The sequence below is a fragment of the Ailuropoda melanoleuca genome, chromosome 9 (assembly GCF_002007445.2).
Source record: "Ailuropoda melanoleuca isolate Jingjing chromosome 9, ASM200744v2, whole genome shotgun sequence".
NCBI lineage: Eukaryota > Metazoa > Chordata > Mammalia > Carnivora > Ursidae > Ailuropoda > Ailuropoda melanoleuca.
The window spans coordinates 101,280,737-101,300,281 of NC_048226.1; the positions used below are offsets into that span (position 1 = coordinate 101,280,737).

At 57.5% G+C, this 19,545-nt stretch overlaps 1 protein-coding gene across 1 annotated transcript in view; it reads right to left on the reverse strand.

Moving 5' to 3' along the window:
* Positions 1 to 19,545, reverse strand: part of LOC100470109 (maestro heat-like repeat family member 5) — a 63,925-nt gene that overhangs the window by 20,539 nt on the left and 23,841 nt on the right. The window contains 13 exon segments of the mRNA XM_034668527.1: positions 2,107 to 2,261; positions 3,071 to 3,220; positions 7,094 to 7,266; positions 7,559 to 7,694; positions 9,041 to 9,145; positions 10,612 to 10,707; positions 12,348 to 12,483; positions 12,935 to 13,014; positions 13,735 to 13,857; positions 14,522 to 14,668; positions 15,683 to 15,802; positions 17,925 to 18,041; positions 18,387 to 18,494. Of these exon segments, the coding sequence (XP_034524418.1) occupies positions 2,107 to 2,261; positions 3,071 to 3,220; positions 7,094 to 7,266; positions 7,559 to 7,694; positions 9,041 to 9,145; positions 10,612 to 10,707; positions 12,348 to 12,483; positions 12,935 to 13,014; positions 13,735 to 13,857; positions 14,522 to 14,668; positions 15,683 to 15,802; positions 17,925 to 18,041; positions 18,387 to 18,494 (1,646 nt within the window).

Here is a 19,545-nt window from a genome sequence, read left to right on the forward strand (position 1 = left end):
AAAAAAAAAAAAAAAAAAAATCACGATCATTAGACTTTTCGATAACAAAGCAAGGTGACAATTGAGCTGCATTTGAAAAATACTCAGTAAAAGCAAGTGTGAACCAAGGATTTTGTGTCCAGCCAAGTTGTCCTTCAAGCACCACAGGATCCCCTCGGGAGCCGTCTGTCGGAGCGGGTCTGGTCCAGCACGGAGAGGACCAGAAGCCTCCAGCAAAGGATACACAATGGAAGGTTAAACAACAAAACAGGGACCGAGGGCATTAAAATAGGCCCGGAGCGCTAGCCTAACTACTGCAAAAATGCACCTCTTCTTGAATTAAAAACATTAGGGATCAAAGAATATACATCCTGTAGAAAAGGAAAATAACAGCGCACGGAACGACGTGCACACAACTGTGGGATGTTATGACGGAGCGCAGACCACCGTCCAGTCGAGCCAGTACATGTGAAGGAAGGATTTAACTCCCTTATTAGAAGACACGGGCTTGCAGTCCGGATCACACGTCAAATCCAGGCTCTGCTGGGTGTGAGATTACAAACACAGACCCGGCAAGAGGGGAACACGAAGAACGTGGAGGTGCTCCTGTTGTCCTGATGACACAGAAGGTGGAATCCGAGCCCAAGGAGCATTAAATGGGACAAGGCCGGGTACTTCTCCACGCTAAAGGTCACAGTCCCTGAGGAAGGGACATGTTTGCACAAAGAACATAACAACCACGTATGACGTGAAAACCGCAGGCACGGAAGGGTCTGTGGATAGAAATGCGTTAGTAATGACGTCAACGTGCCGTTCTCAGTACGCGACAGAATGGAGTGGACATCAGTGAAATCAGTGAACACCACAGTCCTTCAGGCACATCCGTGGATACACATCGAACCCTCCACCTGATGAAGACACACCGTCTTCTCAAGTGCCGGTAGGACATTCACGACAGTTGTTCAAAAGGTCAGCAAAGCCCATAAAGCAGAAACATTACAATGGCATTCTCGGATCCCAATGCAAAAAAACTAGAAATTATAGAAACAAAAGGGCCCTTCCTCATGGAAATCAGAAATCTTTCTGGAAACGAGTCTTGGGTGCTGGGAGCTTGTGGGAGTTCTCTTCCGGGGGCTTCTGATTTTTCAGTGGAATGGGAGAAGGTTGGCGGCAGAGGGAGGGGGCAGTGTGGAGGCAGAGAGGTGTGTGGCTGGCAATTCAAAATGGGGAGCTTTAACCAGAGGGGGCTTTTGCCAACTGAGTGTAACAGAAGGGATGAGGGACTTGGGGTATGTCCAGGGAGTAACTAATGCTGGTAAGGAAGGGGGGTGCGGATGGCTGAGGGATGCTGAGAAGGTGGGTGGGTGGTGGACTGGAGGCCGTGGGGGGCAGAGGCTCACGGGGGCACTGGGGGAGGTGAGCTGTAAGGTGGAGGGTGGAGAGAGATGTTCTAGATTGGAGGTGTCCGAGCTGAGAGATGACCGTGGGGATGGGTGGCTGAGGCAGGACGGAGGACAGGACTGCTGGGAGAGAGGAGATCCAGGCACTGAGAAGTGGGGCTGCGGGAAATCCCCAAGATTCAGACAGGGGGAGTGAGTGAGATGGCGTCCGTGATCGGAGCGACATCTGCAAGGACCTGGTGGGTGCATAGCTGCGGGGTATAGACTGAGCTCCTGGGGTTCAGAGCTGGGCTTTTGGGGAGGAAGAGGACCCTAGGCCATTTCCAGACTCAGGGGTCTGAGGGCTTCATGAGAAAGCCAGCCCCACCCGAAAGGACTGTGGGGACCACTGGGGGTGGGCCAAGCAGGAGAGGTCCTTGGAGGATCAGGAAGGATGGCAAGACTTTGGTGTCGGCTGGGGTCTTGCAGGGTACACCTTGGGTCCTGGGCACTCTCCCCACGAGGTGACAGGTGACGGAGGCTGGGGCGGGGGTAGAATGAATGGTGAGCGATGCCTCCCCAGAGCCTGGCTCAGGAGATGTGCGATAAATGACCGGGTATCTGGGCTCCCTCCCTGCTCCCAGACCTGTGGGGGTGCTTGTGGGCTGGGAGGGGGCAGCCAGAGGGCAGAGCTGGAGGTGGAGGCCCCACCCCTGCCTGGGGGAGGCTGGAGGGTGGGGCCGGGCACCTGTCCAGGGGTATGGAGAAGTCCAGGAAGGTGGCCACCAGCTCCGGTGTGTGGCTGCGGGCTAGCAGGGTGATGGCGTGCAGGGCGTTCTCCCTGGCTTGGGGGATGCGGATGGAGCAGAGCTGCAAGTGGATGGCCCGGCCCAGGTTGGCAACCTATGCGGGGGGCAAGGTATGGGGGAGAGGGCTGGTCTGAGCGGGGAGGCCGGAAGCCGTGGAGAGGGGAAAAGAGAGGGCAGGAGGCGGACACCTGGGCACATGCGACCCACGGTGACATGGGTCACCAGGCCCTGTCCAGGGAAGTCTGAGGGAGGCACTTCCCCGCCCTGGAGGCCCAGGCTGAGCGGAGAGGCCCCACCACCTTTCGCATGGCATGTGAGGCCCTCCAACTCTGTCCGAACACTGCCCAGTCCCTGGAAGGCTCCGACACACCCGCCTCAACATCTCCCGAGCACACCACTTGGGCACACGCTGTCCTGGGGGCCTACAAGGCCCCTCCCTGTCCACTTTCGGTCTCTCTCGCTGCCTGGGTCCAGTGTCACCGACCTGGGACTTCCTTATCTGCAGGACTTGGCATCCATCATCCTCTTTCAGGGGGCACCCCCACCCCACTGGGGGCACTTCATTGTCTTTGCATTTCCTATGCTTCCAGTCCTTATCTGTGTCTGTCCCTTCCATCAGACTGAGAACTTCCAGAAGGGTCTGTGCCTTCTCCTCCGCCATGTCCTACCCCAGAGCCTGGAACAGCTGCTCCATCCATGCAGGGGTGCCCCACGACCCTGCAAACACCACTCAGGGCCCCAGGACTCCTGCTTGGGCCATTCATTCATTCAGTGGAACCTGTCAGGGTGGGGTCTGTATCTCCTGTATCAGGCCCAAGCCCCAGGGTGCTGACTGCTGGGCGTCCCTCTCTCTGCCCCCAGACCTGCCCCGGCCCACCCTCCGCGGGTGCCCCAGCCCCTCACGGTCTCCAGGCTGGCCCCGTGCTCCTCGATGGCGGTGAGCAGCATGTTGGCGGCTGCCTGAACGCGGAAGGGGCTGGTGGAGCCCAGGCCGTCGATGGCTGTCCAGATGAGGTCGGTCAGCTCTACCAACGTGAGATGCTTCATGACCTCCTGTAGTGGCAGGAGAGGAGAGGAGGCAGCTGTCACCGTGGGTCGCATGTGCCCAGGTGTCCGCCTCCTGCCCTCTCTTTTCCCCTCTCCACGGCTTCCGGCGTCCCACGTCTCTGAGCCCTTCCAGACTTCTGAGCTGCTCCTCCAGAACCCCCACACGTGTACCCCATTTTGCAGGTTGGCTGCCTGCATATCTCTCTGAGCCAACCATGCACGACCCAGGATCAGGAAGGGAGAGCACGATGCCCATCGTAGGGCAGAGGCACAGCTCCCGTCCTCACTCAGACCCAGTGCTTGTCCTGGAACCTGCCTGGCCTGGCCAGCCTCCTCTCCTCCCCGCCTCTGCCATGTCCTCACCTCACGGGTTTCCTCATGTGTTAGCCTCCACGCAGCTGGGTGCTGCCCATGCCGGGCCCTAGTCCTCCTTACAGCATGTTACTCAAGAGCAATTGAGCTTCAGAGCTGTGAAGGGTCTTCAAGGTTACCTGGACCAACCCCCAGACCCAGAGAGGTGCCTGGGCACCCTCCCCATGGCAGAAGCTAAGTCCAGAGCCCGCGGCTCCCATCCCATGGTAGGGCTTCCTTGAGTCTGACTGCTCTCTGCCCACGTTCTCCAGGGGCATCTCTAAGTCTAGATCACGAGCCACTAGGGGAACGAAGCGGGGCTTGGGGAAGGGCAACGTGGGGGTGGGACCCCTGCTTCATAGCCACTGACTACAGTCTCTGAGAGGGAGGGCTGGGCCAGCCTGGGGCCGCCCGGGTGGAACCTTCTGGAAAGACTTAGAGCATTTTTGCCCAATATGGTAGCCATAGCTACACATAGCTATTCAAACTTAAACTTAATTGAAAAATATAAAAACTCAGTTCCTCAGTAGCACTAGCCACATTACAAGTGTCCAGCAGCCATATGTAGCCAGTGGACCGTGGTAGTGCACCTAGAGACACTCCCATCCCTCCAGAAAGTTCTATCGGAAGGCTCTGACTCAGAGCATCTGATAATCAGAGGAAGAGTGAAGGCTGGTGACTGGGGTCCTGATGGAAATGTACAAGGGTGTTAGGGGTGGTGACGCGTTTCTTTGCACGTTAGGGAGTTTGTTGAAATGTCTGAAAGTCTGTTAGGGTGTTTATACTTATATTAGATATAAAAATAAGTATTAAATAACATGTTAGAATATTTATTAGAATAATTTGTCTAAAATTTTAGTAAAATGTTTGTGAGAACATAGGATTAGTTGTTGGTTCGAATGTTCAAAGTGATTTTAGTGCAATATTTGTAGTTCGTAACAACTTTTAAAAAAAGAACATTAAGCTATTATAAATCTGGTTAGAACATGTGTTAGAAGAGTACATTTAAAATTGTTTTCTAGGGCGCCTGGGTGGCTCAGCCTTTAAGTGTCTGCCTTCGGCTCAGGTCATGATCCCAGGGTCCTGGGATCGAGCCTTGCATCGGGCTCCCTGCTCGGCAGGAAGCCTGCTTCTCCCTCTCCCACTCCCCCTGCTTGTGCTCCCTCTCTCGCTGTCAATCTCTGTCAAATAAATAAATAAAATCTTTAAAAAAATTGTTTTCTGAAATGTTAAGTTTTGGTTAAAGCTCTAGCATTGAGATGTTTGTGAAGAAATGCAACTTGGAATGGTGGTCAGATTCTCAGAATCCCTGAATACTGCAATCTCAAGATTGGTAAATACCTGGGAAATGTCTTACTTTAACCCAGGGCTTGAATAAATGTGAAATGGAGGTGGCAGTAATAGTAGAGATGGTGGTGGTGGTGGTGGTGATGATGGTGGTGGTGATGGTGGTGGTGGTGGTGGTGATGGTGGTGGTTGAGAACGGTAGTGGTGATGGTGGTGGTTATCCATGGTGGTGATGTTGGTGGTGATCTGTGGTGGCGTTGGTGGTGGTGCTGGTGCTGGTGGAGGTGATGATGGTGATGGTGGCAGTGGTGGTGGTGATGGTGGTGATTGTGGTGATGATGATGGTGAGGTTGATAGAAGGTGCAGTGTAGCCNTATGGTGGTGGTGGTGGTGGTGATGGTGGTGGTTGAGAACGGTAGTGGTGATGGTGGTGGTTATCCATGGTGGTGATGTTGGTGGTGATCTGTGGTGGCGTTGGTGGTGGTGCTGGTGCTGGTGGAGGTGATGATGGTGATGGCGGCAGTGGTGGTGGTGATGGTGGTGATTGTGGTGATGATGATGGTGAGGTTGATAGAAGGTGCAGTGTAGCCAAGATCACAGAGGGAATCAAGGACAGACTTGGGGACAGAATCCAGGTCAGTTCTCCATTCCAAACCTTCCCAGATCCACCATCGCTTGATCAGAAGACCCTCCCATCCTCTCTCCTCTCTGTGCTCCTGTCCATCACTGTGTCTTGTTCAAGGAGAGAGAACCAGAGCTGAATGACCATTCCCTGTGTGCTGAGACAGGGCAGGATGCAGAAGGCCTACTCAGTCCGTCTGGGAGCCTGAGTGTTTAGTATGGAAAATCTAAAGCCCTGGAGCCCCTTCACCACTGGCTCCCTCTGAGCTGGTAGCCAGGGAACCCTTCTGCCCTGCCCCACCTCGGCCCCCAGCCCAGGTTCTTTGGCATAAACTGAAGCCAAGCTAGGCTTACCCATTCTGGGACTGAAGACTTGATGTATTGGCCCCGGGGCTTTGGATTTTCCATACTCAACCTCTAATCGACTGCAACACTGAAAGCTCACTGCAGGTGCAGAGAACACAGTGCAGAGAACACACGTCAGCCGGGACAGGATTGAGAACTTGCTGGGGTACTTACTAGCTGTGTGCAACCATTGCTTCCTCATTTGGTTCAATTTGGTTTAACTTAATGGGTGTGTATCAAAGGCTGGCTTTACCACCAGGCCCTGCACTGGGTGCTGGCAGGACCCTGCTTCTGGCCTGGAGGGCTCAAGGTCTAACAGGGGAAGACTGACAAGCATGCCATGTACAGGAGTCTTCATTAGCCATGCACTCAACACCAAGACTGGGCGAGCAAAGTCACCACGTAAGAGTCACCACGAACTGACCACTCAGAACATGAGGCCCCATGAAACATGGCTCGTCCAGTCAACACCAGCATTCAGCCCACGCTCTGTGCCCCAGCCTCGCTCATGTCCAGTAGAGAACACAAGTCAAATCAGGCATAGAATGTCACAAAGTTATGGGATCTCATTGGGGTGACCAAAGGGACATTGGGGAACTGCTGGGCTCCCCCAGGTGGCTGACTAAGGAGGATCTGGCTGAGGTAGACCAGGTGACAGTGCGAGAGAGGACATGCTCTGCCTTCACAGGACGAGGGTCTGGCTTTCAGAGGATCAAGAGAGGCCCCTGGGAAAATGAGGGATGTGGGGATATTTTTGCAGAGTGCTCATCTTGCAAAAAAGCAGACAAAGGGCAGGACGTCATATGGTGCCTCAGAGAACACCTAGCACGGGAGCATCCTGAAAGCACCATTTACTGGGTGCTCGTGCTAGCCAGCACCATTCTACCCATTTGACAGAGGAAGACAGAGGCTCAGAGAGGAGAAGGGGCTTGTCTAGGTCACAGAGTCAAGAGGGACAGAGCTGGGACTCAAGCCTGGGCTGCTGACCTCAGGGTCAGTCCCTGGCCCCTCCCTCCAATTCCCCCTCCCCCAACTCCCCAGTCCTGGGTCAAGGGCCAGGGACTTCTCCAAACACTCTAAGTGAATCACCAGAGATAAAGGTGAGATCCCAGCCTTGGTTTTAATACTCACACCTGGCCCAGGCTCTGACCCCCTGGGTCCAGCCAGGCCATGCCAACAGCTGGAAGCCCTGTCAGAGGGGAGGTGGTGGGGGTCAGAGCAGAGCATGGCCAAACCTCCCCACCCGGACCTGCCCAGCATTCTAAGGGCTTTGACCTTGAAGATTTGGGAGCTGCCAAGCTGGAAGATGCCGTCCTTCGGAGATGCTATCTCCTCAGAGGTCGAGGGAGCTGTCTTCTGGTCTCCGCTGCTCCAGACGGGAGCCCCATCCACGCTGGCCTGGGAAAGCTGCTCGGGGGCCTGCACCTCTACCTTCGGAGTTTCCCGCACTGGCCAGGGGTGGGAGTGGGGGTGGGTGAGGGCAGGGCAAAGGTGGGCTCGGGGTCTAGGATGGGAGAGGAGGAGTCAGGGCAGGGTCATTGGTAGTCAGGGTCAGGCCTGTGCCCATCTGGGGATGGGAGTCTGAGTGCGCCTGGGGTGGGGGACATTCCAGGGCTGCGTTGGGGTTAGAAGTGGGTTTAGGGGTGGGTCTGGGGTGGGGTTCCGGAGTGTGGGCATGGTTTCAGCTGAGGCTGTGGTTGGGTGGGAGTGGGTCCACTGTGGTGGCCCTCGGAGGCTCACCTCTCTGGCGTATCAGGAGCTGGTAGAGGTGGCCCACCCCTTCCAGGCTGGAGTGCTGGGTGGCCCTGTCTGGGTCCTGGCACAAAATCCCCAGCATGCCCACCAGCTGCCCAATCCGCCTGAAGTCCTCTTTTGGCTGTGATGAGAGAATGGGAACCGGTGACCGCAGACCCTGCCCTGAGGCTCCATCCCGCTGCGCGCTCACCCCAGCAAGGCCGGCATCAGAAATCCTCCCTCCAACTGTGTGGCAGGGTTGGGACTCAGCTCTCAGGACCCCTGGCCCAGGCTCTGCCCACCCAGCCTGGCCACTACAGTCAGCAGCCCAGGGCACACTGGGCAAAACTTAAGGGGTTGCCCAAAACTCAGAAATGAAGAGAAATAATATTTTCACGTAATATTTAGAAAAATCAAACTGAAGGTAACAATTCCTAATGAACACAGTTTCAAACTTGTAAATAAAGATGGTCTGTCCCCACTTCCACGACCTTGCCTCATCTTGCCTCACTCTCCTGGCCCCATCCCAGTCCTGGTTTCAATAAAACTTTATTCACAACAGCAGGCAGCCAGCCAGTGGCCGTTTGCTGAGTGGATTGTTTTAAAACATCACATTAAATGCTCTAGTGCCTGGTAAATTTTGCGCGCCAGGTGAGGGCCTTGCTGCCGGACCGCAGGCCCGGTCCTGTATTGTGGAAATGGATTTTGAGTAAATTGCAGGCCCTTTGAGCCGCTCTAGAGGGGTCCTCCTCACCCTGGGAATGCTGCAGGAGTCTGTGCTGGGAGCTCTCCCTTGGCGGAGCACCATCCCTGCCTGTCCGCCTCCATTAGAAAGCCTTGCACCTGCCGGGCATCAGGCAGAGAAGCTAATTTTCTCATGGCCCCATGAGTCTCCCTAGGGAACGAGTGCTGATTTTGGCTGATAAACACGGAAGCGCTCACTCCCTGAATGTGCTGATGTTCATTCCACCCAAGGGTTACGGCAACAGATGGCAGTTAGGCTGCAAAGCATGACACGCTGGGGGTCATGATACGTGGAGGGTCGTGATGGATGGAGGCATTTCTGCGGTCACCGCTGACCCTGGACTGGGGCAGGGCAGCCCCTCATCTGATTCCCAGCGTATCCCTTTGAGGAGGACTCATTTCCTCCCTTTTCATGGGCGAGAAGTCGAGGCTCAGGGCGTGGAAGAACTTGCCCAAAGCTTCAAGGAGCACTGCCAGGAGACCAGCCTCCTGAGTCAGGAGTCTGGGCATCAGGGTTGAGAGCCCAGCCGGGAGGACTTGAGCAGGGGGCCCCAACCTCTGCCCCCAGCCTGTTCCCTCGTGTGTAAAAAGGGGGATTACATGGCCCTGTTGTAGGGCACTCAGGGATCCACCCGTCCTGAGGGCAGAGGTCAGGGGGGAGCCTGTCAGGCTCCGGGAGTAGGACGGCTTGGCTGTGGCAGCAGTGGGGATGTTGGGCGCAGGGCCAGAGGGCTGGATACTCACATCCAGGTACGGGTTGTGGCTCAGGAATCTGAGAAGGGCCATGCAAGTGAGCACAGCCCGCTGCCGCTCGTGGGCCTTCTCCGACGCCAGCCAGAGGTACAGGTGCTGCGGGTGGGGAGGGGCGGGGAGGAGGTGCTGCATTCCCTGTACCGCCAGCTTCGCCAGGCCACCCCGACATCAGCCGAGCGCGCAGGGCTTGGCTCAGGCCCCGCCCCCTTGGCCAGTCGGCTGGCAATCAAGGCTCCGCCTTGCCCAGGGCCAGGCCACGCCCTCACCCAGCCGGCCCCTCGCCTCAGCTAGGCTCCGCCCACCTTTGACGCAGGCCCCACCCACCCTGGGGCAAGGCTCCGCCCCCTCGGCGTCCCACCACGCCCCCTGTCCTGCCCTCCCGGTCCCTTCGCACCGCCTCCGCTGATCCCTGGGCCCAGAGGAGTCATTCCCTGCTTAGAGCCCTTCGAGGCTCCTGGTTTTTAACCCGTTTGGCGACATGCACCCCTTTTCAAAACAATGCTTTTCTGTGCACAAGATAAACGCTCAGAATTACGGAGGAATACGAACACACATTGAAACAGTTATATGAACAGTTTTAAGCCCAATCTGAGCCTCTTTGTTAAAGCGATAGGTGATTGTAGTTGGTGATTCTGAAGGCGGATGAAGTAAACAGTATTTGGAGATTCTGGGGCCCAGCAATGTCCCGTGACCACATCTGTGAGTTCCATTGGTGGCAGACGCAGCCACTCCTGGCACTGCTGTGGTCTGTCACCAACATTCGCCGTGGGAATGACTGGGTGAAAATGCAGGGATCTCCCTCAGCCAGGCTCACACCTTGACTTGCACCTGTGCACCTGCTTCAGCAGCTCCCCTCACTCCCACAAGGCCCCCAGGCTGGACAGGGTCTGGCGCTGCTGACCTAACCTAACGTAACCCTAACCCCACTGGCCTCCACCTTGGCGCCCTCCCCATGCTCCAGCCGTGCAGAGCTCTCTCCCTTCTGGTCCCGTGCTCACACATGCACCTCCCCTTTGCCCCTGCCATGCCCTCTGCCTTCCCTTCCTGTCTCTGTCCAGTGACCCCTTGGTCCTCATTCAGGTGACCTCCACTGGCCCTGACCTCCGACCCTCCCAGCAGAGTCAGTGTCCATTCTCTGGTTCCTCCCCTGCCCCTGGACCGTCCCTGCCTATTGACTGCTCCCTCCGATCAAGGTGAGAGCCCTGGAGGGCAGTGAGAGAGTGGGGGTGTCGGGTTTGAACCCCCTCCTCACAGCTGGAGACACGGCTACAAGTTCTCTGGGAGGGAGGGCAGGTCCCAGCCAGGGTCAGGGCCATGTTTCCTCCTCTGTTCCCTTGAAGTGTGGCGCTCAAGGCCCCCTCACCACCACGCGCACCTGCTGTGCGGCCCCCAGTTGTCCCAGGGCCACTGCGATCCCTGAAGATGGACAGTCCTCAAGCCTCCACGTTCCTGGACTGCTCCCCACCCCAAGCTCAGGCCCTCCCTCCTCTGGGACATCTTCCTTTGTCCATCCTCTGCCCCACCGGCGCCCGCACCCCTGCACTGTGGCAGCTGGCTCTCACCGACAGCAGGAAGTGCAGCTCGTCGGGCGTGGGGTTCTGCACGATGAAGCTCTGTAGCATCTGGTCCAGGGCCTCCGAGGTCTTGTTGTAGAGGGTCTGGGCAGGGGTGTGGAGCAGGTCAGGCAGCTGCCAAACCGCAGCTGCGACGGAGCGCCAAGGCCTGTCGCAGGGCCTGAGTGCGCTGGTCTCTCAGTGAGAGTGGTGCCCATTCCTGCACGTTCCCAAGGCCAGAATGCATACCGTGTGTGTTCACACCACGTCCAGGAGGGGCCCCGTCATAATCCCCATTCAGAAGCTGGGGAGATTGGGCAGGGGGCAGTCTGGGTCAGACCTGCCCAAGGTCACGGGTTTCTCAGTGGCCAAGGTAAGTTCGTTGCCAGCAGGGCTGGCTTCTCAGGCATGCAGCCTGCCGAAGACCAGGGGCCAGAAGGATGTACTTGGTTTAATGCTTTGTGGTCCCATCTTGAAATTCTTCACCAGCTTTAAACAAGGGCCCACATTTTCATTTTGCATTAGTTGTGGCAAATTATGTGGCTGGTCCTGACTACTGGGTCCAGTGTGAGACCCCCCCCCCCAATCTTTGCTGCTTGGCTCACCAGGTGTGCTCAGGGAGGAAGGGGGCCACAGAAAGTACCCAGTCCACCTCTCTGTCAGAGCTCATTGGAGCAGAGCCCTGGCCGCTGGCCATCAGCTTCCTGGGTGCCCTGGGGAACTCGCTTCAGCTCTCTGTGCCTACCTTCGTCACCTGAGAATTGGGTGTGAAGCCAGCCCCACCTACCAGGGGGAGGAGCCCACTGGATGGGAACAAGCAGGAGCCCCAGACTGGTGTCTGGCACCAGGCTAAGCTGCCTAGGTGAGCCAGCCATGATGTTGTCATCTGGTCATGGGGCGCTCTGGACTCCTGCGGGATTGGGGTGAGGGCAGGCACCAGCTTTCTGGGGGGCTCCTGCTGTGGTGTTGCCCTGGGCCCAAGGGACCTTTCGCACTGTCACCCCCCACCCGAAGTGCTTATCTGTCCCTTTCCAGTCTGGACCCAGCCTAGGGCTGTGACATGAAGATCAGGGACCAGGGGGCAGGAGTGGAGTGTGACCCTGACTCCCCCCCTGCACACCTCCATTTCTCTGAGCTGGTTTCCTCACCCACTGGACGAGCGCTGCTGGGAAGGTGCGCTAACATATACACGGGACCTGGCACATAGCAGGTGCTCAGCCAACACCAGCTCCCTTCCCTTACAGTAAACACTCAGGCATCAGGTGCTGCTGGTGCCCTGGAGAGATGGTACATGTCCCCTGCAGCAGAGTCTTTTATTAACAGGTCCCCAGAGGGGGCTGGTATCTGGCCCAGCAGTGGGTGGGCCTGCTGGGGCCTGGGTAGGGTGTGACCAGTGTAAGTAGCTCCATAGGTGCGACTGAGCCCAGGGCTGCTCTCAGGGCTGGCAGGGACAGAGGCCACTTACACTCCTATTCACAGAGCAGCCTCTGCACCAGACATGGGATGCCAGTGTCTACTTTCGTCTCGAGCTTCACATACCATCAGCTCCACAATTATCACCCCCATGTCACAGGTAGACAAATAGAGGCTCAGAGCAGTTAAGAAACACGCCTGGGGTCTCCCAGCCCTGTCTATAGGGGGTCAAAGGCCCTGCCTGTCTAGCCCCCACCCCCTCCCAAGCCACAAGCAGTAGCAGGCAGAGCTGGGGCCCCCTCCCTGAAGGGTACCAAGGGCCAGCTTCACACCTGTATGTTGGGTGGCTCTAGAAAGAGACAGGTGTGTTTCTCCAGGACGTCCAGCAGTGGCAGGGCCAACACGCTGTGGAGGCAGACGGACAGAATCTGTGACTTCCTCTCCGAGTCCAGGGGCGGCCTCAGCTTACTGTTTGGAGGTACAGGGAGGGAGGGAGGGGTGTCAGGGCTGGTGACTGCAAAGGCGCCACCTGCCAGAATAGACAGAGTCGGCGAGTCCCAAGCAGCAGCCCCTCACACAGTTCTGCTCTTGACCGGAGACTCAAGGGTACGCGTCTGCATCCCTGGCCTGCAGGGCTTCCTGGGTGGGGGAGTTCCACCACAGTTTGTAAGGGACTAGCATGGCCTGGTTGGGAGTAGTTGCTTCAAAAACCCTGTACCCTGGGCTCCCCTTTACTGCAGAGACTGGTCTCACCCCAGCTAGTGGTTACACCATCGGGATCTTCAGTGGCTATGTTTTGGCAAATGATGACAAATTTTCATTCTTTGAGGTGTGAGTTGATAACAGTGGCTACTGTTTACTGAGGGCCTGTTACAGGCCTGCACCAGGATATGGCCTTGTGTGGGGCTGGTGAGCCTACCAGAGGTTGGAGATGATGTGAATGGTCTGCTGACGAGTTGACGTGCACAGCGTGTCCTGGGGCTCCTTCTGCAGCAACACCTGCAGATCCCCAGATGAACTGAGTCATTCAGGCCTGGGCCTATCCCACTTCTGACACCCAGTCTCATCCCTGCCTGAAGACCTTGGTGCCTGGCACTCCCACAACCCACGGGATTGTGCTCCAGCTTCTCCCTTCCCCATGGGGGCTTCTGTGACCTGACCCCACTTAGAAAACTAGATCACAGCCTTTAGGATGGCACAGGTCATGTCTGGATCCTGGCTTCCGCATACTGGCCACATGACCTTGAGCAAGTCTCCAAACTGCTCCCAGCTTTGTTGGTTCACAGATAACCTAGTGTTACTGCACATGCAAGCTGTGCAGAGCGCCGGGTCTGAGTCAGCAGGAGCTCAGTAAATGGTTATTTTGTTATTATGGTTCTGAGTGTCCATCACTGGCCTGCTACCTTCACCACTCCGGGGTTCTGTGCGCCCCAAATCTTTAGTGAGCTGTGGTGTGAGTTAGGGCAGTATTAGCAGAATGGATGGTGCTGGCTTTCTGGGCCCCAGCTACATCAGCTGTGAGGTGAACATCCCTGGCCTGCTCAGGGTCACTGAAGAACCAAGAAGCGGAGGGCACGGACATGCTCCCAGCTGCCAGAGCCTCTGAGGGGCTTAGCCACACCCCAGAAATCCACCTCCCCACTCCTTCACAATGCCTGCCTCTTTTGGATGCTGCTGGTCCCGTGAGGCCCCTTCCTCTGCCCTGGGACCTTGACTTACCATCAGACACTCAAGGAGCTCAGAGATCTGGGAGAACTCGTAGCTGTGGGCCCCCTCATTGCGGCTGATGGCCCCCACCAGCATGAGGACAGCGGTGAGGAAGCTCTGCTTTAGGGTCTCGTCCTGGCATGGAATCATGGAACCGGGTGTGCAGGGGGAAAAAGAAGGGCAGGAGAGAGAGCCACAGTCACATGTGTCTGCAGGGCAGTGCTGAGGGGGTACAGCAGAGACCTCCAGCTGGGGATACATATGTGGGGCTTTGGTGGGGGGAGCCCATGTGGTTTTGTTTAAAAATGTGAACATGTTCACAACATTTCAACAGCAGGAGGGTGCCATAAGGCAGCCACCGTCTGGCCTCCCTCGATGTGTGGCACCTCAGAGCCCAAAGATCTGGGGTAGGCGATGACCTCACAGGGCTGCCTGGGTCTCATGGGTCCCATGACCCATCATGGGTGGATGCCCCAGGTGCAGAGTAGAGGGTAAGGGGAATGTCTTCCTGGGTGTGGGGTGGGGAGTCACCTGGCCTTCCAATGCCCCAAAGTGAAAACCAGGGAGAATGAGGGGCTGGAGCCATCATGGAAACCCCTCGTGGCTTTGGGTGGGATGATGGGGTGAGTAGGTGGAGTAATGAGGAGGCCAGGCCTGGCTCTTCCTGACTCCAGGGTGGGGCAGAAGTGGGGAGGGGGGCTCCAGGGCCCTGGAAGGTCCTAGAATTCTCTGACCGGGGTTCTGGTGGGGCCTGGATGTGAAGAGGCCGTGCTCCAGAGGGGTGGCCTGGGAGCCGTACCCAGGAGCTATAGTGGAAATAGAAGACCATCCGCGACAAGATGTTGTCCACCCACGGGAGGATGTGCGCCTTGGCCCTGACCGCCATCTGACCGTAGGAGAGGAGGATGGTGCTGCTGGCCCACTTCCACTGCAGGTCCTCCGAATTCTGACCACAGCGGGGGCGGATATGGAGTGTTAGGACTCTCCTGACCCCTCCCCTGGGGGAGCGGGGACAGGAAGTACTCTGGACCCTAGCACGGTACTGCAGGCACGGTGTTCTGAGTGGTGGCAAGACTCAGTTTACTTCAATAGAAAAATAGAGAAGATGAAGTCATCTCCCTGGGGGTTTGGAATAGGCCTGTGGGTTTACCCAGAACTGGCCAGAGTCTTAGTCCCTCACCCTCCCTGCCTTGTGATAGCCCCCTCCTCAGGAGCCTGGGACCTTTTCCCCCCTGCATCCCCCCTCAGGCTGCTGGGAGCCTGGCAGGGCCATGCCTCAACCGAGAGAGATGGGAATGGGACACTCCTTTGGATCTGAGGGAGACCCAGAGAGTGGGGGGGGTGCATCTGAGACACCCCTCAGATGTCACCTGAGGACCACATGGCTCCACTGCCCATCAGTGACCAGGCCCCCTCTGAGGGTTTTTGAGATGTGGGTCCCAGTCCCTGCTCTGCCACCTGCTGGCTGTGGGACCCCGAGGAGGTGGCCAACCCTTGCTGGGCTTTCTGATGCTAGCTGTGACTCTTCCCTTTTGTCCCAGCTGAGCTCCCTCATGCAGTCCCAGGCACTATAGCTGCCTGCAGGAGTTACCTGGGGGGCAGTGAGGACAGAGTGGACATGCCGTCCATCGGCAGGGGCACAGACAGGACATGGGGTCAAAGACCCATTGATAAACACAGCAGCTGCCACAGCCACCGCGAGAGCTGTCGCTGGAACACCTGCTGTATGCCAGGAACTTCAAAGCCGTGGCCCATTTCCATCCCAACAGCCAAGGGCAGGGGGGAAACTGAGGCATGAGGGGCACACTGCAGGTGGGACTGGAGGCCAGGATGCTTGGTGCAAAGCCTATGCCCCTAACTGTCCCCCGAGACCCTCTTGGAGGCCCAGACCTTCATGGAAGGTGGGAGTCCTGATGTTCCAGCCCCGTGCTGAGGCCCCCAACAACCCAAGAGCCAGAACCTTCAGGCAGAAGCTGTGGAGGCTCCATTTAACGGGCGTGCTCCGGCCAAACTGCTCCAGGACAGCCCAGACGTGATCCAGGTGACGCACTGCAGCCAGCCCTGTGGTGAGCGCGATACCCTACGGACAGAGGAGCAGGGTCACCGATGCGGGTGACAGAACCAGGCCTGGGCTCTCACCTGGGGTGTGGAAACTGAGGCCCAGAAAGGGAGGGGACTTGTCCAAGGTCACAGGGCATCTGCCTCCCATCCCCATGCTCTTTAGGACATGCAGCTCTGAGCCCAACCCCGTGGGGGCATCTTACGGGGGCTGGTGGGTGCTGTGGGAGCTGCAGGCAGGGGTGACTCCCTGGAGGCCTGTTACCTTCCTCTGCCCCTGCTAGCTCTGAACAGACCTGGGCCAGAAGAAATGAGGGTCCAGAAAATAGATGTGTGACAAAGGAAAGGACAAAAGCTGTGATGGGCTTAGTGTGTGACCAGGGTCAGGGCTCAGAGTGTGACCAGGGTCAGGGCTCAGTGAGTGACCAGGGTCAGGGCCCAGAGTGTGACCGGGGTCAGGGCTCAGTGAATGACCAGCATCAGGGCCCAGAGTGTGACCAGGGTCAAGGCTCAGAGTGTGACCGGGGTCAAGGCCCGGAGTGTGACCAGGGTCAGGGCCCGGAGTGTGACTGGGGTCAGGACTCAGTGAATGACCAGGGTCAGGGCCCAGAGTGTGACCAGGGTCAGGGCTCAGAGTGTGACCGGGATCAGGGCTCAGTGAATGACCAGCGTCAGGGCTCAGAGTGTGACCAGGATCAGGGCTCAGTGTGTGATTGGGGTCAAGGCCCAGAGTGTGACCAGGGTCAGGGCTCAGAGTTTGATTGTGGTCATGGCCCGGAGTGTGACCGGGGTCAGGGCTCAGAGTGTGACCAGGGTCAGGGCTCAGTGAGTGAACAGGGTCAGGGCCCAGAATGTGACCAGGGTCAGGGCCCAGAGTGTGACCGGGGTCAGGGCTCAGTGAATGACCAGGGTCAGGGCCCAGAGTGTGACCAGGGTCAGGGCTCAGAGTGTGACCAGGGTCAGGGCTCAGTGAGTGACCAGGGTCAGGGCCCAGAGTGTGACCAGGGTCAGGGCTCAGAGTGTGACCAGGGTCAGGGCTCAGTGAGTGACCAGGGTCAGGGCCCAGAGTGTGACCGGGGTCAGGGCTCAGTGAATGACCAGCATCAGGGCCCAGAGTGTGACCAGGGTCAGGGCTCAGAGTGTGACCAGGGTCAGGGCCCAGAGTGTGACCAGGGTCAGGGCTCAGTGAGTGAACAGGGTCAGGGCTCAGCGTGTGACCAGGGTCAGGGCCCAGAGTGTGACCGGGGTCAGGGCCCAGAGTGTGACCAGGGTCAGTGCTCAGTGAGTGAACAAGGTCAGGGCTCAGCGTGTGACCAGGGTCAGGGCTCAGTGATTGACCAGGGTCAGGGCTCAGTGAGTGACCAGGGTCAGTGCCTGGAGTGTGACCAGTGTCAGGGCTCAGCGTGTGACCCGGGTAAGGGCCCAGAGTGTGACCGGGGTCAGGGCCCGGAGTGTGACCAGGGTCAGGGCTCAGCGTGTGAAAGGATCAGGAGTCTTCGTGTGACCTGATCAGGGCTGAGGGTATGACCAGCGATCAGGCTAAGGCTGAGGTCAGGGTCAGGCAGCCCCGGGCTGGGCCGAGGGGCTGGGGCCTCACCTCCCTCTGCTTGGGCCACTGGTGGGACGTGTCCAGCAGGGTTCTGAGGTGTGTCCTGACGGTGATGCTGTTGTCTTCAGCTTGAAGGATCAGCCCATAGTAGATGAACAGAAAAGCCTGGGGGAGATTCAGCTTCTTGACCCGGGCCTGAGCCACCTCTGTCCGCCCTGATGGCCTGCCTCCTCCCCTGACCAGGCTCCCCAGCCTCCCTGGGCTCCTGTAGCCACCCTCACACCCCTGCTCTGGGACCATCAAGCCCCTGCCTGGTGGTGGAGTTTCAGGGCTGCAGCTCCAAGTCCTGCTCCTCAGGTCCCCGGCACCCTGGTGNAGTGTGACCGCGGTCAGGGCTCAGCGTGTGACCCGGGTAAGGGCCCAGAGTGTGACCGGGGTCAGGGCCCGGAGTGTGACCAGGGTCAGGGCTCAGCGTGTGAAAGGATCAGGAGTCTTCGTGTGACCTGATCAGGGCTGAGGGTATGACCAGCGATCAGGCTAAGGCTGAGGTCAGGGTCAGGCAGCCCCGGGCTGGGCCGAGGGGCTGGGGCCTCACCTCCCTCTGCTTGGGCCACTGGTGGGACGTGTCCAGCAGGGTTCTGAGGTGTGTCCTGACGGTGATGCTGTTGTCTTCAGCTTGAAGGATCAGCCCATAGTAGATGAACAGAAAAGCCTGGGGGAGATTCAGCTTCTTGACCCGGGCCTGAGCCACCTCTGTCCGCCCTGATGGCCTGCCTCCTCCCCTGACCAGGCTCCCCAGCCTCCCTGGGCTCCTGTAGCCACCCTCACACCCCTGCTCTGGGACCATCAAGCCCCTGCCTGGTGGTGGAGTTTCAGGGCTGCAGCTCCAAGTCCTGCTCCTCAGGTCCCCGGCACCCTGGTGTTTCGGGTCCTGGTGTCTTTCTAGGGCCCCGGGCCTTGCTTTAGGTGTACATCCTATGGACAGGGCCCCTGGGCAGGCATGCTGGGCACGGGGGCTGCTTGTGGGGGGACGGGGGCTTCTCCGTCCTTCTCCCACCTTCTCCGGGGGCTGCTCCTGATGCGTCTGGTCGGGCTTGGTGAGCGCCAACAGCAGCTCTTTGGACCACACGTCTGTGTTCAGGAACTGGACCGACTTGACAGCCATCTGTGAGCAGAGGGGGTGGGCAGGGCTGGAGCACGCGCTCCCTCCACCCTGTGGGCTGGAACTGAGGCCTCCACCTGCCCCGCCCACCCTGGCAGCTCAGAGCCCTGACTCCATCACTCTCTTGACTTCCTTCCCCTGAGTCTCCAGGGCCAGCCCTCTGATTTGCTTGATTGCCCCCAGGAGCAAGGAACTCATTCCTTGAGATTCACCTCCCTGACGGTGTTCAAGGAGATGCTGGAAACGAGGAGCTTGCCCGTGTCCCCAGCTCTGGGAAGAGGCTCAGACATCACAGGTGCTCGGTGTCAGCTGAAGGTGGCCCCACCAGAGTGTGGGTGCCGGGAGAGCAGGGTGTGTCACCTCCCTTCCGGGCTGTCTCCCCGGCACCTGGGACAGTGCCCGACATGTAGTCGGTGCTCTGTTAATGTTTAGAATGATTGAATGAGAGATCAAATAAATGTATGAAGTGCTCTTCTAAATATACAGTCCTAGAAGTTTTGCCCTAACATATGCCGACCGCAAGATTTCTCTATTTCAGCGTTCCCGGATTCCACAGTTCAGCAAGCCCATTTGATCCCAAGGTCCTTTGGGGTGGAGATACTCGTCCTAAGTTTGATCCCAAGCCCAAAAATCTAGAAGAAATGATTGATAGATGTGAAGATAAGTATTTTAAGGAGTTTGTTCAGCAAAACCACCATAAATTAAGTTGAAAGATGCAGTAAGTTGTTTTCGTTTGCTTGTTTTCGTTCTCCTGCAACCCATTGTCAAGGGTTAGTATCAGTGATCAAGGGTGCTTCACAAACCGGTAAGGAACACGGGACAGCCCACTTAGACGCGGCGGAAGTGCACACGCATCATAGAGATATATACACTCAGCCTCGCTCATATTTAAAGAGTGCAAATTAAGATAATGTGTCACTTTGGCTAAGACTGCAAAAAATTAAAGTGTATAAAATAAAAAATAAAACTGCCAGATGTCAGCAAGGAGGTGTCCTGTGGCGGGAAGGTGATGGATCTACGTTGTTTTAGGTGAAGGTTTTGGGAACATCAGTCA